Below are 16,647 nucleotides of genomic sequence, written 5' to 3' on the forward strand. Positions count from 1 at the left end.
GGAACTTGTTTTTTCTCCCCATCCCATTTATTTTTTACCCAATGTTTCCTCTTAAAGGTTTGATTATCATGGGACACGTCTGGGTTTGCAGAGTCTTTGTTTTCCCCCAAACACTATTTGCAGTTTCACCCACTCCTCCTACCTGACCTGACCCTCTATATGACCACCTTGCTCCACCTCTAACCCCCCCTCCTGACTCACAAACTCTTCAGTTGTAATTCTCTTGTCCAGGCTGCACAACCACACTCTCACTCTCTCTCACTTCTGTCTGTTCAGTCTCTCACTTCTGCCTCTTTAGCTTGAATCTCTCTAACTTCCATCTGCTCACTCTCATTCCCATATGTGACAGGCACCACACTCTCAGCCACACTTATAACCACTCATTCTGCACACACAAAGGAGATTCTTTAGCTGTCACTTCCATTTTGCCTTTAGATTCTGGGAAACGCTCAGCAGCTTTACTGCTTTACTTTTCTGTTTGGTTCTGAGTCTTGCACCGAACACTTGAATCTTCTGTTGGTCTCCCTGCTGCTTTCAGATGAAATCTCATAGGCGGCTGGTTTTTGGTAAATGTATTTTTCTTCTTCTCTTGCTCCTGAATCTCCTTCACATCAAAAGCCATGTTCTGCCAGTCACCTCGTTGCTGCTGCCGCGGTGGAGGCAATGGTTTTGCAAACTCTGGTTCACTCTCAGAAGTGGCCGGACTTTTGAAGGTACTGGATTGGGTCCGGCACCACCCAGTAGCAGGATGTGGATACGCTGCTTTATAACCAGAATGCTTTGACTCAAACATTTGCTTGTTCTGATATATTTCTTTCCAAGGCTCAACATTCCCAAACAGTTGGTTTATTCTCTGCTCCTTGCTGCTCATTTCATTGAACAACTGTCTTTCTTTTTCCTGTTAAAGGAAAACTATACCCCCAAAATGAATACTTAAGCAACAGATAGTTTATATCAAATTGAATGACATATTAAAGAATCTTACCAAACTGGAATATATATTTACATAAATATTGCCCTTTTACATCTCTTGCCTTGAGCCACCATTTCGTGACTCTATCTGTGCTGCCTCAGAGATCACCTGACCAGAAATACTACAACACTAACTGTAACAGGAAGAAGTGAGGAAGCAAAAGGCAGAACTCTGTCTGCTAATTGGCTCATGTGACCTTACATGTGGTTTGTTTGTGTGCACAGTGAATCTTACGATCTCAGGGGGCGGCCCTTATTTTTTAAAATGGCAATTTTCTATTTATGATTACCCAATGGCACATACTACTAAAAAAGTATATTATTATGATAATGGTTCATTTACATGAAGCAGGGTTTTACATATGAGCTGTTTTACTCAGTATCTTTTAATAGAGACCTACATTGTTTGGTGGGTATAGTTTTCCTTTAAGTTAATTTTCCTTCCCACCAGACAGGGATATGAGGTTTGACAGCCATTTTATTGATATTTGCAATTTGTTCTTCTGATTCTGTAATGTTTGCAGCTTCTGCAACCTCCTCTGCAGTGATTGGCTCATCTTTGCCCTTAATCTTGCTTTTGCATGGAATGGCTACTTTGCTTGGCTTTGCCACTGCCGCTTTAAATGCTGGCTCCTCCCCCTTCTTCCTCACAAGCTGTTCCTCTTGCACATTCTCTCCCCCTGGTGCTTGAGCTGTAACATCGGCTGCACCTGCGCAGGTGAGAGGCTCAGTTTGACTGACAGGAGCCTTTGTGATGTCATTGCTGATGCCCCCAACTCCTTGTGCAGTGTTTGCCGGTGCCATTTTGGATTCCCCATGCTGATGCTGCATGTCTGCTGCAACTGTCTGTACACTTCGCTTCCCAGACTCTCCCAGCTCCAGAACACAGACACCTCCCTCCCCAGGGGATACAGACTCCAACTCCATGTGCATCACAGGATCTGACAGGGGGGATCACTGTGTGTTTGGGGTGCAATAAAATCATGCATTTTATCACCAGGTTTGGCAGATATTTCTTTCTTTTGCAAGGTTTTGCTTTTCTCAATAGCAGAGGGAGCCCCACGCCGGCTTCCAACTTCCTGGGCCCGAGCCAATTGCACATTCCTTTGCTTTTGTTTTCTTATCTGAGCCAGACTTTGGCCTTGTATGTTCTGCCAGAAGGCTAGGCCCCAAAGCGTGGACCTCACTTTGTCTGGTAGCCGGACCAGCCCTAGCAGGGCCTGGGCTTGTTCTGGACATTGAAGAGCTCTCTGACACACAAATGCATGAAATGTGGATCAAATAGGATATGTGTCACTGTGATAGTTATAAAGATAGTGTAGGAGAATTAAGCATATGGGCCATTGATCCTAGGGGTTCATAACATAGGATTACAATAGCTAGAATCTATGCTAAATGGTAAAGAAGAGAAGAGAAATGAAAAGAGGGAATAGAGCAGAACAGAAAAGAGGGAATAGAGCTTTGATCTATGATGGGTGATTTGTAGAAACTATGTTAGAAATATGGAGATAGTTATACAAAAATACCAGTTTGAGCATTCTGCCTTGTTATCATGTCTTCCTTTTGCACCTGCAACATTTCAGCCATCAACACTTTCTCTATGGTCCCAATTGGGCCCAGTAAGACCAGCTTTGATCACAACAGGTAGGGTTGAGTAGGCACAGGCAGAGGAGACAGGGACACCTACCAGGATCATTCTAAGATGAACAGTATGTTCTGTATGATGTACATTGTAAATTTGGGTTGAAAAATTACCAAGTTCAGCACCGCCACAAGAAACCAAGCACACATGCATACATACTCACACTGACCCCTCCATACACTCATAGGTTTACTAATGTTCCTATTGTTTTAAATCCCTACACTTCCTTATCTCCCTAGTTGCTGGGCAGATGCCCATGTTTCTAATTACTTCTTTTACATATTTCTATCATTTGCCTACAGGCCTTATGCCCACTTCCTGCCAAACTGTAAGATAGTGCCTGGTTAGGGGTGGATCTTTCTCTTTGGCTTCCGGTTACTGACCCAGCTGGATGTGTTCCAGGGAGCCTTGGCACACAAAAAGATTGAAATGAAATAATATATGCAGTTAAAATATCTATTGCTTAGAATGCTAAATTATTGCCTGTTGATGAAAGATGGTGGAAGTAAATTCATTTTCTGGGTGTTGGTGTATTTTGAGGTGTATGATGTTAGTTTAACCTGTGTGTAAAGTAGAGTGCAACCCCTTGTAGCTGAACCCAAGAGTCATGTGTGGTTGAAAGTCCGGTTTTCCTGAAAGGCACCATATTGCCTCTCGGCAGCATGTCAGACCTCAATGATCCCTTACATTTAGTAAAGAGGTTTGGCAATCACAGAGCTAAGCTCATTTAGTACCCTGGGATGATACCATACATAGTTAAATCGGGTTGAAAAAAGACAAAGTCCATCAAGTTCAAACCCCTCCAAATGAAAACCCAGCATCCACACAAACACACTCCTCCATACTTTCACATAAATTATATATACCCATATATATACTAACTATAGAGTTTAGTATCACAATAGCCTTTGATATTATGTCTGTCCAAAAAATCATCCAAGCCACTCTTAAAGGCATTAACGGAATCAGCCATCACAACATCACCCGGCAGTGCTTTCCACAACCTCACCAGTGGCGCACGGCCAATGAGGCAGGATGAGACGGCAGCACCAGGTACATTTCCAGGGGTGGCAAAAAGTCGCTCCTGTACTTTTAATTCGGCTTTACTAGTGTGAGAGAGCGCAGTTGCGCTCTCCGCATTAGTGTTCCTGCCTCGGCTGCCTCCCTTCCGATGGGTAAGCCAGCGAGGGGGGGGGCAGCATTCTGAGCATTCCAGCAAGGGGGGGGCAGCATTCTTAGGCGGCTTATTCAACAGAATCGCCGCTGAACCTCACTGTACTCACTGTGAAGAACCACCTACGTTGCTTCAAATGAAAGTTCTTTTCTTCTAGTCTGAAGGGGTGGCCTCTGGTACGGTGATCCTCTTTATGGGTAAAAAGGTCCCCTGCTATTTGTCTATAATGTCCTCTAATGTACTTGTAAAGTGTAATCATGTCCCCTCACAAGCGAGAAAACAACCCCAACCTAGTCTACCCTCATAATTTAAGTCTTCCATCCCCCTAATCAGTTTAGTTGCACGTCTCTACACTCTCTCCAGCTCATTTATATTCCTCTTAGGGACTGGAGTCCAAAACTGCACTACATACTCCAGATGAGGCCTTACCAGGGACCTATAAAGAGGCATAATTATGTTTTCATCCCTTGAGTTAATGCCCTTTTTTTATGCAAGATAGAACTTTATTTGCTTTAGTATCCACAGAATGACACTGCCCAGAATTAGACAACGTATTATCTACAAAACCCCCAAGATCCTTCTCATATAAGGAAACTCCCAACACACTGCCATTTAGTGTATAACTTGCATTTATATTATTTTTGCCAAAGTGCATAACCTTGCATTTATCAACATTGAACCTCATTTTCTAGATTGCATCCCAGTTTCCCAACTTAGACAAATCACTCTGTAATGTAGCAGCATCCTTCATGGAACCTATAGTTCTGCACAATTTAGTATCATCTGCAAAAATCGAAACAGTACTTTCAATGTCCACCTCCAGGTCATTAATAAACAAGTTGAAAAGCAAGGGACATAGTACAGAGCCCTGCGGTTCTCCACTAACAACACTGGTCTAATTAGAAAATGTTCCATTTACCACCACTCTTTGTAGTCTATCTTTTAGCCAGTTCTCTATCCATGTACAAATACTATGTTGCAGGCCAACATTCCTTAATTTAACCAGTAACCTTCTGTGTGGCACTGTATCAAATGGATTATCTAAGTAAATCACATCCACTGCCATCCCACAATCGAGGTCCCTGCTTACCTTCTCATAAAAAGAAATGAAGTTAGTCTGGCAAGATCTATTATGCATAAAACCATGCTGGCACAAACTGACAGAATTGTTATTTGCTATAAAGTCCAGTATCTTATCCTTTATTAACCCTTCAAAAGCTTTCCTACCACTGACGTCAGACTAACAGGCCTATAGTTTTGAGGCTGAGAATGGGATCCCTTTTTGAATAGCGGCACCACATTAGCATTTTGCCAGTCTCTTGGCACCATGCCAGACGTCAATGAACCCTGAAAAATTAAATAAAGAGGTTTTGCAATCACAGAGCTAAGCACCCTGGGATGAATACCATCTGGCCGCGGACCTTTGTTTATCTTAACATGTTCTAGTCTCATGTGTGAACCATGCATTATTAGTTGTATTACTAGAATTGGGACTATTAATAAGGAAATCTTGATTATCTGGTTCCTCATTTGTGTAGGCAGACGAAAAATATGAGTTCAGAATCTGAGCTTTTTTTTTTGTTCTCATCAACCAGCTGACCCCCCTCTGATATTAAAGGTCCCACCCCTTCCTGCTTCATTTTTTACTATTAACATTTTAAAAATTATTTTGGATTCTTGTTACTGTTTGCTGCAATATATTTTTCCATATCGATTTTAGCTTGCCTGATAGCTTTTTTACATGATTTATTGACCTCCTTGTACCTTATAAATGATTTGTCTGTCCCAGCTAACTTGAAAGACTCAAACGCACATCTTTTCTTACCCAACACCAACACTTCTATTGAACCAAAAAGGTTTTGCTTTGCAACGAAGATCTTTGCTTATAAGGGGAATATATGGACATGTATATTCATAAAGCAGCATTTTAAAGACTTCCCATTTTTGTTCTGTGTTTAACTCTATGAAAAGCATTTCCCACTTAATATGTTGCAGAGATGCCCTTATACTGTCAAAGTTTGCACGTCTGAAATTTAGTGTTTTAGTTACTCCCTTATAGAATTGCCTCTGCAACAGAATCTCAAAGGAGACCATTTATGATCACTATTTCCTAAATGCTCATCCACACAAATGCTAGAGATGAGTTCAGTATTATTAGTTATTACAAGATCCAAAAGAGAGTTATTCCTAGTAAGTTCTTGAACGAGCTGGAATAAAAAGCTGTCATTCAGCACATTTACAAACCTACTAGCTTTTTCTGTCTTGGCAACCCCATCACCCGAGTCAATGTCTGGATAATTGAAGCCACCATAGTAATAACTTGACCTAGTTGTGAAGCCGCTTCTATTTGTTTTGTTTTTTTGCAATTGGTCTTCATTATTTATTATTTGTGGGGTTTTTTCAACAATATTTTTATTGCATTTTTAAACATGTAATACAGATATGCATCATGACTATTGAGGCAAGTATGTAAAATGCACAGATACATTTTGCTAATGCATTATAACAAGTGAGTCTATCTAGACTTGTGCATGCACAGTATAGTAAGATAAGTAGCAATTTGTTTTATTGGTTTTTACATGCCAGTTACAATCCAATATGTTTTAAACATTTTAACAGTTATAATGTAGCAAATACATAATGGTGGTTCAGTTCCATATACACAGTCAATCATATACACTTTTGTATCATTTGTGCTGCTGTTAGGAATCCTATAGTAGTTCTACTGTTTGTTGTTGTAGCTGTGTGCTATGTAAATTATGTAACTGTGTGCTATGTAAATTATGGGGGAGAAAGCCGCTTCTATTTGTAAGAGTAGCTGGGCTTCATACTCGTCACTTATACAAGGTGGTTTATAGCATACATCAATGATAATTTTCTTTGTAACCTTTTGCCCAGTCAAAATCTCTACACAGAGGGATTCTACACCCTCACCAATTTACATTATTTAATAAAGAATTAGACTTAAACTTACTTATAGCCTGTTTTCTTGTAACAAAGGGATTTTCTTAGCTAGTAAACTGTATGCCCCTCTAACTCCTACCCCATGACACTTAACTAATCCCATTGCCAGTCTACCCTAGTTTCTCCATAATCTAGCTTTCCCCTCCTTTGCCTAGTTTAAACACTCCTCCACCCTCTTAGACATTCTTTCCTCCAGCACAATGGACCCCTTGCATATATGTCACGACTGTATAGATTGTACCCAAAGGAAAAATCATCCCAATGCTCTAGGAACCTAAACCATTCCTTCCTACACCAAGACTTTAGCCACATACTTAAATTCCTGAGCTTCCACTGTCTTTCTAAACTTGCATGTTTGTAGACCTTCCCCTTAATCTTAGAGCCTAGCTCCCTAAACTCATTTTTTTAAGGTCCTCCAGACACAATTAATTTTGTTGTTAGTACCAATATGTACATGACGACTGGGTCTTGGCCAGGCCCACCCAATAATCGGTCTACCCAACCACATGCTGAACCCTTCCAACAGGAAGATAGCAAACTGTTGGTTGTAGTGAACCAGATGACAGCTCGCCCTATCCACTTTCCGAATAATTGAATCCCCTATAACCACAATCTGTTTAGGCCTTGCTTTGCTCTCCCACTACTACTAGAAAAACTGGTCTCCTGGCTGTTAAGAGAGATCAGCCACATCTAGAACTGCCAATCCAAAGTTTATACTCCCATCTTCTTCACGCAATCTGGCAAATCTGTTGGGATTCATAAACCCTGGAACAGCCTCCCTTTTCCAAGTGCCCACACTAGATTTTCTGTCACCCAGCTAACTGCCTCGTCATCCTGCTGCTGTTCTCCTCCATCCAAACTATCTGGCCCTGCTAGGTCCTGCTCAGTGAGCAAGAGACTCCTCTCAAGATTGTCAATAAATCACAGTGTTGCAATTTGTTACTCTAACACAAGCCTCTAAAGTGGCAGTTTGTAAGCAGTGGACAGTCTGCTTGGTAAGCAGTTTGGAACTCTTTCTCCAATTTGCATACATGTGGCAGACTGTCCACTGGGTCAGACCATCAATCACCTTGCTCTCAGTTACAGATCAAACAACAGGATAAAAAATGTAAGAGTATAATTTTTACCTTGTTTGAACCGCCTTTAGTTTTAAACTCCAGTGTTTATAAATCCACTTAGAGTCCCCACTTAAACTTCTGTGTTTGTAACTCCACATACAGATCCCCCACTTAAAGAGCAGCTATCCACTAGAACAGTGCCTGCCAGCTTCTGTGGTACCGAGGGCCGAAATTCCACTAATGGAAGTGAGTGTTGACCACTCCCCCTTTTAAACCACATACATTGCAAACCACTCCCATGTTACCACAAGAACTTTTAAGACCATATCCACATTAATGTTGGTAGCACACAAAAAAACCAAATGGTTGGTCCTCACTGCAGGGATATATTAAAAAAAAAATTAAGTCATTAAGTATTTAAACATACCCTTAAATCCATATGCCTCCTCCTCCCCTGTGGATATCACAGAATCCCCCCCCCCAGAACATGATTTAACACCTTAGGGGCCCTAACAACAACTTTCAAATGCTACCAAACCCACAGAACAAACCCTACCCGGCTCATGTCCCACAGGGAACATAGGGCAGGCAGAGTATGGCACACAGAGGGAGCATAGAGCAGGCAGAGTATGGCACACAGAGGGAGCATATGGCAGGCAGAGTATGGCACACACAGGAAGCACAGGGCAGGCATAGAATGGCACACACAGGGAGCATAGGACAGGCAGAGTATGGCACAGACAAGGTGCATGGGGCAAGTAGAGTATGACACACACAGTGAGCAAAGGGCAAGCAGAGTATGGCACACACATGGAGCATAGGGCAGGCAGAGTATGGCACAGATGGAGCATATGGCAGGAAGAGTATGGCACACACAGGGAGCATAGGACAGGCGGAGTATGGCACACACTGGGAGCATAGGGCAGGCGGAGTATGGCACAAACAAGGAGCATAGGGTAGGCAGAATATGGCACACACAAAAAAAGCATAGGGCAGGCAGAATACAGCAGGAGACAGGGAAACCACCAGGACCACTCTAATATGAACACACACACAAAAAGCATAGGGCAGGCAGAGTATGGCACACACAGGGAGCATAGGACAGGCAGAGTATGGCACACACTGGGAGCATAGGGCAAGCGGAGTATGGCACAAACAAGGAGCATAGGGTAGGCAGAATATGGCACACACAAAAAAAGCATAGGGCAGGAAGAATACAGTAGGAGACAGGGAAACCACCAGGACCACTCTAATATGAACAGTTCATACTGTGCTACATACAGTGAAACAATGCTGGTGATACCCTTTGTATGAGGTGTAAATAATGTGAGCAGTTTCAGTCTGGGTCTGAGTTGTTAACAATGCAGGGGTATTATAGGTGTGAACAATACAGAGGATTACAGCCTGAATTTGAGGTGTAAACAATGCAGGGGCCAGTAAATCTCAATACTGATACATTTTAAGGGTAAGGGAACAAGGGAAGATTCGCTGAGATTTAATCTCCCCAAACTGCCTCTCACCAGCTAGAATCTAAATCGCCGGCAGGATGGCACTTGGAGCGATGGCATGGTATGGCAACTTTGAAAAACGAAGCTTACCGATTGTAATCCCGTCGGTGATTTACATTCTAGCCGGCGGGAGGCAGTTCAGGGAGAAGAAGAGGAGATTTGTCGCTGGGTGACTATTCTCTCCAAATCTGAACGTGTGTCTCTGCCCTAAAGCTTACACAAGGTAAGCAGTCACAGCAGGCAGACTTTCACGTGGGGGGTCACACAAGGTGGGGTCGCAGGCCGCCAGTTGGACAGCACTGCACTAGAGCAAGCTCCACTGGAGTCCCAAGGATTCTATTTATACAGCAGGTTCAGATGCAACTAATCAAACTCCACTCACCTCAAACTGGGGGAAATTTAAGTATATCTTAGTTAGGATAAAGTATAAGCTGCTGTTTTATTATTACAGAAAAAAAAAAAAGAAATCATTTTTAAAAATGTAAATTATTTGATTAATGTGGAATCTATGACCTTCAGTGGCGGAACTACCGGGGGAGCAGGGGGTGCGAGCGGGCCAGGGCCCGCACCCCCTCAGGGCCCCCCGGCAGCGCCGCACGCCACTGAAATCAACCCGGCAGCGCGCCGTACGGAGGGGGCGGGGCCCTGCTGCACATCCTGCACCAGGGCCCGCCCCCTCTAGGAACGCTGCTGATGACCTTGCTGTAATTCAACACTTTCTGGATAAGGGTTTTCCAGATAACATATCCCATTCCTATAGTCTCACTTATTAAGTTGTTCGACTTATAAAGATTGTTAACATTTATGGAACTGTTAATTTGTTCATTACTGAGGGACACATCCCAGTTATGTTCTTACATCTGGTTAAGCAAGAAGTGCAACCATGACTGTTATAATGGGCAATATTTTATTTGCAAATGTATGTTTTAAAAGTCAAATACATTGCTATGATTAAGGATGCCTTGTAAAAAAAAAAGCAAATAGAATCTTTCTGCAATTGAAAGATTCTGAGAGAAACCTAAAGTGAGACACTTGAAGTGACAGTAGCAGAAACCCTAACTGTTGTGCAAAAACAAGTAAAGAAATTCTTGCAAAAAAATACTGATGTGTTCTGCCTGTGTGCTGATCTGCTAAACTGCCAAGCCATAACAACTTAATAAGACATGATATAATAAACGACCAGCAAGTGTGGGTCCATTTCAAACCCTTTGAGTCCTGGAAGCCTATAGGCAGGATCACTCTGAGGAGGTCATAAAATGTTAGACCTGTGGTAATTGAGTAATCAAAAGATGAGCGGTCTAGTCCAATTGTTCTTATTCTGAAGCCAGACAGAATATTGCACATCTTAAATGATTTCCAAAAACTAAATGAGGGATGAAAAATTTATGCATATCATAGGCAAAGGGTAGATGAACTAACCGTGCTGTCTTTTTTGGGGTACATGGGTCACCTGCCACATTTCAAAGAATAATGGGTATAATTCTCAAACCCTATGGCTCTGTGTACCTGGATTATGATGTGATTTTTAGTACTGACTGGGATAGCCATCTCCAGAAAATACAGGCAGTGGCAGGTTCCATCAGAGAAGCTGGATTACCTGCAAACCCCATGAACCATGCTAGAAAAAGACTTTTCAGCAGCTCAGTTTAAGCAACCATTATCATTTACCCCCTGAGAGAATAGCGGTACAAACAGATGCCTCTAACATTGGCATTTAGCCTATCAAAGTTAGTTGATGACGCAGTGGTGTTTTTGAGCTGAAAAGTCATCCTGCCTGAGAAAAACTATATCATTGTAGAGAGGGAGTGTCTGGCTATTAAGTGGGACTTCGAATTGCTGAGATACGATCTTTTAGAGCGACACTTTAATCGCATTACAGATCATGCTCCACTCAAGTGGATGAGCCAAGCTACAGAAAGCTTTGTACAAGGTTATTCCCTTGTCTTATGGCATATATATTATATATATGCTAAAGCCATAAGACAAGGGAATAACCTCGTACAAAGCTGACAGGTATTACCTCCAGAAACACATTTAGTAATGCCTAATCATATATACAAATAATATGGTCGCATTCACTTACAGTTTTTACAGTTTGACCTGAAGCCTTTCGCGCAAGAAAGCTTTCTGGTATTCCAACACTTGCTGCTACTTTTTGTTCTACAGGACTGAGTAAGCTATACTGGAAAAAATTGAAGGCAGATAAGTACACAACACCATTTTTTTTGCAACAAGACAATTGTCTACACAGTAGTCCAGCTTGTGGACAAAAGGTACAAATTTATTAAAAGCTGTGATTAAAAAATAATTTGAAAGGATACTTAATATGAATATTTTGTGTCAAAACTGCTTTGTATCCTTAGTTGCAAAAAATATTACCTGTCTGAAGTAGACCATCCAGTCTGGGTTAAACTTTCCAACACAATCATATGGGATCACAAGGTAAAGAAGGTGAAGAAAACTTTCCAGAACAAGACCTTCCAAGCCCTTTTTTAAGTCACTGTACAGCAAGTCAAAGCAAGCCAAATCAATGGACCCTAATAGTGTGAAAATAAAGCAACTTCGTAAACAAAATGAAAAATATATGGCACATGAGACCTACGAACTAGTTAAAAATGAAATAACATTTAAGTGCTTTGCTTGACACATGTGGTAACATACTTTTTAAACATAACTTTCTAGATATTTTGTTTTAATTCGATGTTACTGGGCCCACAGCTAGGGTTGCCACCTGGCCGGTATTTTACTGGCCTGGCCGGTAAAAATTATGGTTGATCCCAATGTTATTAATAGTGATAAAAGATAAATATATAGGAAGGCCGGTATTTTTTTCCAGAAAAAGTGGCAACCCTACCCACAGCTAATTTATTTTAGGGCTCCAACAGATCCAGAGGTTGTCCTGTTTTACCAATATATATTGAAGTCAGTTTCCTCTGTAGCTAGCTAAATGGTTGATTGCATTTTATATAAAAAGTATTTTCAATCATGTTAGTTAAGGTGCCCATACACTGAGAGATCCGCTTGTTTGGCAATGTCGCCAAACGAGCGGATCTCCCTCCGATATGACCACCTTGAGGTGGGCAATATCGGGCTGATCCGATCGTGGGCCCTAGGGCCCAATGATCAGATCCTAACGATGCCTAAAGGGCGGTCGGATCGCGGGACCGCATCAACGAATAGATGCGGCCGCGATCCGACGGGATTTTCTGTCCCATCCGATCGAGATCTGCCCGACTTTCGGCCAGATATCGATCGGTGAAGTCCGTCGGGGGGCCCCATACACGGGCCAATAAGCTGCCGACACGGTCTGTCGGCAGCTTTTATCGGCCCGTGTATGGCCACCTTTATACATACAAAGCAAACAGATTAAAATGTATGCATTGCTTGTTTCTGTTCAGACCTTGTCATATTTTTCTGTGTGTTATTAAAACCATTGCTTGGTTGATAATATTGGCCTAACTACCAGATAGCAGAGGAAAATCAGCTAAGGGCCCACCACTCTATCTGCCTCTGGCACATTGCCCTGTCACCACCCCCAGCTAAGGGCCAGTCACTCACTGCACACAACCCAACTACCCCCTCCCCTACAATTAATGCCGCTGCCAAGAGCTAAATGATTACCAATGCCAATTATTGTCTGGTTCAACAGGGGTCAACAGGTTTTCTCCTGGTTCACCAGTGGGCCAGTCAGACCCTGAGCACTAATTGTACTTATAATAAGGGAACCATAACATATTGCAGCATATTAAAGGAATAGTTCAGTGTGAAAATAATAACTGTGTAAACAGATAGGCTGTGCAAAATAAAAAATGTTTCTAATATAGTTAGTTAGCCAAAAATGTAATATATAAAGGCTGGAGTGGACAGATATCTAATAAAACAGCCAGAATCCAGCTTCCTGCTTTTCAGCTCTATAACTCTGAGCTAGTCAGCGACTTGAAGGGGGGCCACATGGTACATTTCTGTTCAGTGAGTTTGTAATTGATCCTCAGCATTCAGCTCAGATTCCAAAGCAACAGATATGACCCATGTGGCCCCCCCTCAAGTCTCTGATTGGTTAGTGCCTGGTAGCCAGGGTAACCAGTCAGTGTAAACCAAGAGAGCTGAAAAGCAGGAAGTAATGTTCAGACTGACATGTTATACATCAAATCACTCCAACCTTTATACATTACATTTTTGGCTAACTAACTATATTAGAAACATTTTTTATTTTGCACAGCCTATCTATTTACCCAGTTTTTATTTTTACACTGAACAATTCCTTTAAGTCAAGGTAGATTAACGTAGCAACAGCATGTAAAAGGCCATCAATATCAAAATTACATTTACTCACCTTTGTATGTTGCATGGCCTAGTTTTGAGACATGAAATATACATTGATCCGTTTCACAACACATGTTGCCACAAATTAGGCCCTTGTCGACTAAGCATTCTAGGGATTCTTTTGTCACATCCCAGAGACTCTTTACTTTGCAAAGGTGAGACTGTTGAACACCAAATAATGTACAGGAAACAAAATTGTAGATTTCCTCAGTTGTTTTTGCAATCTAGAAAAATATATTTAATTTTAGTAATGGGATTGGTGCCAAAAACAACGTGTTCTTATTGTGAAGTCCATCCAAAATTCTGGATATTGTAAGTTATGAACCAACTGCACATGTATCTCAATATAAAACCAGTCATAAAGGGTGAAATGGGTGCACATTGAAATATGAATGGTGTGCAAGATCAAAAAATATTTATGATTTAAAAGAAAAAAAGTGACCCCATAGACCAATCCCCCCTATTCAGCAAGAGTAACATGTTCCACACTAAAATATAGTCTTTATTAAACAAATTAAAATTAAAAATATTGGCCAGCCAGTAGTCACATTCAATTGGAAAAAATATAGCAAATTACTTAACCAAGGAGGTGTCAGTAAAACCATATGCCCCATACACTTAAGGCTTAGTAGTGTAGCACAGCAGAAGCTGCCTCCAAGCTATCACTGTAATTAAAACCCCTTCACCCCCTCAGTCAACATAGCACCACAGTCAAGTTATGACACCATGCCAAACCAAGTTAATGTGCTTGTATGTTTTGCTTAAAACAGTACAAGCTTTGGCAAAGACTGAACAGTTCGGTGATGCACATGTTCTTAGCACTGCATGGACCCTTGAAAATTCAAATTGACAAATGAGGAGAAGACACTGCCCAGCATTAGGCAGTGCAACATTATTTTTATGGCAACAAAGTGTGACACGCTTACTATTCCTTGAGAGGCAAATGCCTAAAGCCTCCCCACTACTGATCATGTTACCACACAGGGCCAGATTTCCCACTACACATCCTAGGTGTGAAGTTACCCTTAAGAGACTCATCAGCAGGTAACTCTCAACAAGCTTTATACAGAGTATATATTACAGAGTGGTAGAAATATGTAATGTAACTATCTTAACCTTTTCACTGCCAGCCAATTTGGCCAAGTTGATACTTTTATTGCCAGTCCATTTTTGAACATTTTGTGCTCTTTCACTTTAGGGGCCTTTCCTGGGGGGTCTTTTAGTTTACCCAGGAAAACAAGATATTGTTTTTTTCAGGACAACAAAAGCTTTCAAAATATGCTAGAATTTTGTTGTAATTCCACTCCTGTAAAAAGATATGGGCTTCTAAGTGTATAAAAAAACAAAATAAAAAACAGTTTTGCATGATACAAATGCAAATATCAGAAACAATTTTATGTACGAGAACACAGCAAATTTGGAAAGTTCTGTGTCTCCCGAACGCGCCAATGCCAAATATATATAGTTTATATATAGTTTCTCACTTCTATAGATCAAAAACTAGAAGCAGCGAACTACCAAATTTCCACAGCACTGCTCCACAAAACTGCATACATCTGATTTCAAGGCCAAACATTCCACTAACAGTAGGTTTACCCTAAAAAACTGCACATTATTGAAAAGTACCGATTTTGAACAAGTTCAAAATGGGTAAATATATATTTGTACTCAAAACTACCAAGTTGCAATTCTTTCTTAAAGTTAGCAGTTTTTATAAAAATGTGTTACATTTTTGAAAAATGACCTCATACTGTCCAGTCTAGAGCATTGTATCTCCAACATATCAATAGATGACAATATAAAACCCCCTAAACATGAAAGCCCAGGGGTCAGCTGAACAGTTTGAAGCCCAATATGCATAGGGGCCCCAGAATGATGACACCCCATATGAGTAATCAGTTCTGTTATTCGAGATACTGCAAAATTAGCACATTTACAGCATTTTTCAAGGGGCAAAAGTGCAAACATGTATGTTCACCACAGAATACCATAAATTTTTGGAAAGTACACATTCCGACGAATCTAATATGGGTATGCATGTCTTTCTACTCCAAACTACCAAGCCGCACGCAAAGCTTTCCTACATTTGGAAACAAACAAATATGAAAGCTGAACAGTTTGATACACAATATGCATAGGTACACCTAAGTATGTGGCGTACAGGGGCCCCAGAATGAACACAGTTCTGTAATTCTAGATACTGCAAAATCAGCACATTTACAGCATTTTTCAAGGGGCAAAAATGTACACATTCCGACGAATCCAAAATAGATAATTGTGTCTTTCTACTAAAAACTACCATACTGCAAAGCAACGCTAAAGGCAGCGGTTTTTATGACATTTCTGAAAATTGTCTAAAAATATTGCAATTCGCCGCATTTATCTCACCTAATTTCGTACATACAATTGTAAAACACCTTAATATTGACTTCAAGGGTCTACTGAACAGTTTGATGTCCAATATGCATAGATATACCAAAGCATCTGGCATGTGAGGACCCCAAAACAAATTAGTGTATTTGAATTTTCTCTGCTGTCTTTTCACCTTCTGTGAAAATAGACCAGTGACTGTGTATTGCGCCACAAAACCCCCTAACAGAAACAAATACCCCTCAAAACCATATGTTTTTGGAAAGTACACATTCTGACGAATCCAAAATAGGTAATTATGTCTTTCTTCGCCAAACTATCATACTGCAAAGCAACGCTAAATGCAGCAGTTTTTGACATTTCTGAAAATTGTCTAAAAATATTGCAATTGGCCGCATTTATCTCACCTAATTTCATACATACAATTGTAAGACACCCTAAATATTGACGCCAAGGGTCTACTGAACAGTTTGATGCCCAATATGTATAGATATATCAAAGCATTTGGCATGTGCAGACCCCAAAAAAAATTAGTGCATTTGAATTTTCTCCTCTGTCTTTTCGACCTTCTGTGAAAATAGACCAGTGACTGCGAATTGAGCCACAAGACCCCCTAATAGCACAAATACCCCCAAA

At 41.0% G+C, this 16,647-nt stretch overlaps 1 protein-coding gene across 8 annotated transcripts in view; it reads right to left on the reverse strand.

The window, feature by feature from the left end:
* helq.S (helicase, POLQ like S homeolog) overlaps positions 1 to 16,647 on the reverse strand; it is a 289,002-nt gene that overhangs the window by 81,091 nt on the left and 191,264 nt on the right. For 7 of the 8 annotated variants that reach the window (XM_041579746.1, XM_041579748.1, XM_041579745.1 and 4 more), the window contains 3 exons: positions 13,652 to 13,865; positions 11,698 to 11,855; positions 11,402 to 11,500 (listed from right to left, as the gene is read on the reverse strand). The exons of the other annotated variant lie outside the window; for it this stretch is intronic. In XM_041579746.1, coding sequence (XP_041435680.1) covers positions 11,402 to 11,500; positions 11,698 to 11,855; positions 13,652 to 13,865 — 471 coding nt within the window. The remainder of the gene's footprint in view (positions 1 to 11,401; positions 11,501 to 11,697; positions 11,856 to 13,651; positions 13,866 to 16,647) is intronic. 8 annotated transcript variants of the gene reach the window in all.

This window comes from Xenopus laevis, chromosome 1S (genome assembly GCF_017654675.1).
Source record: "Xenopus laevis strain J_2021 chromosome 1S, Xenopus_laevis_v10.1, whole genome shotgun sequence".
Classification (NCBI taxonomy): domain Eukaryota; kingdom Metazoa; phylum Chordata; class Amphibia; order Anura; family Pipidae; genus Xenopus; species Xenopus laevis.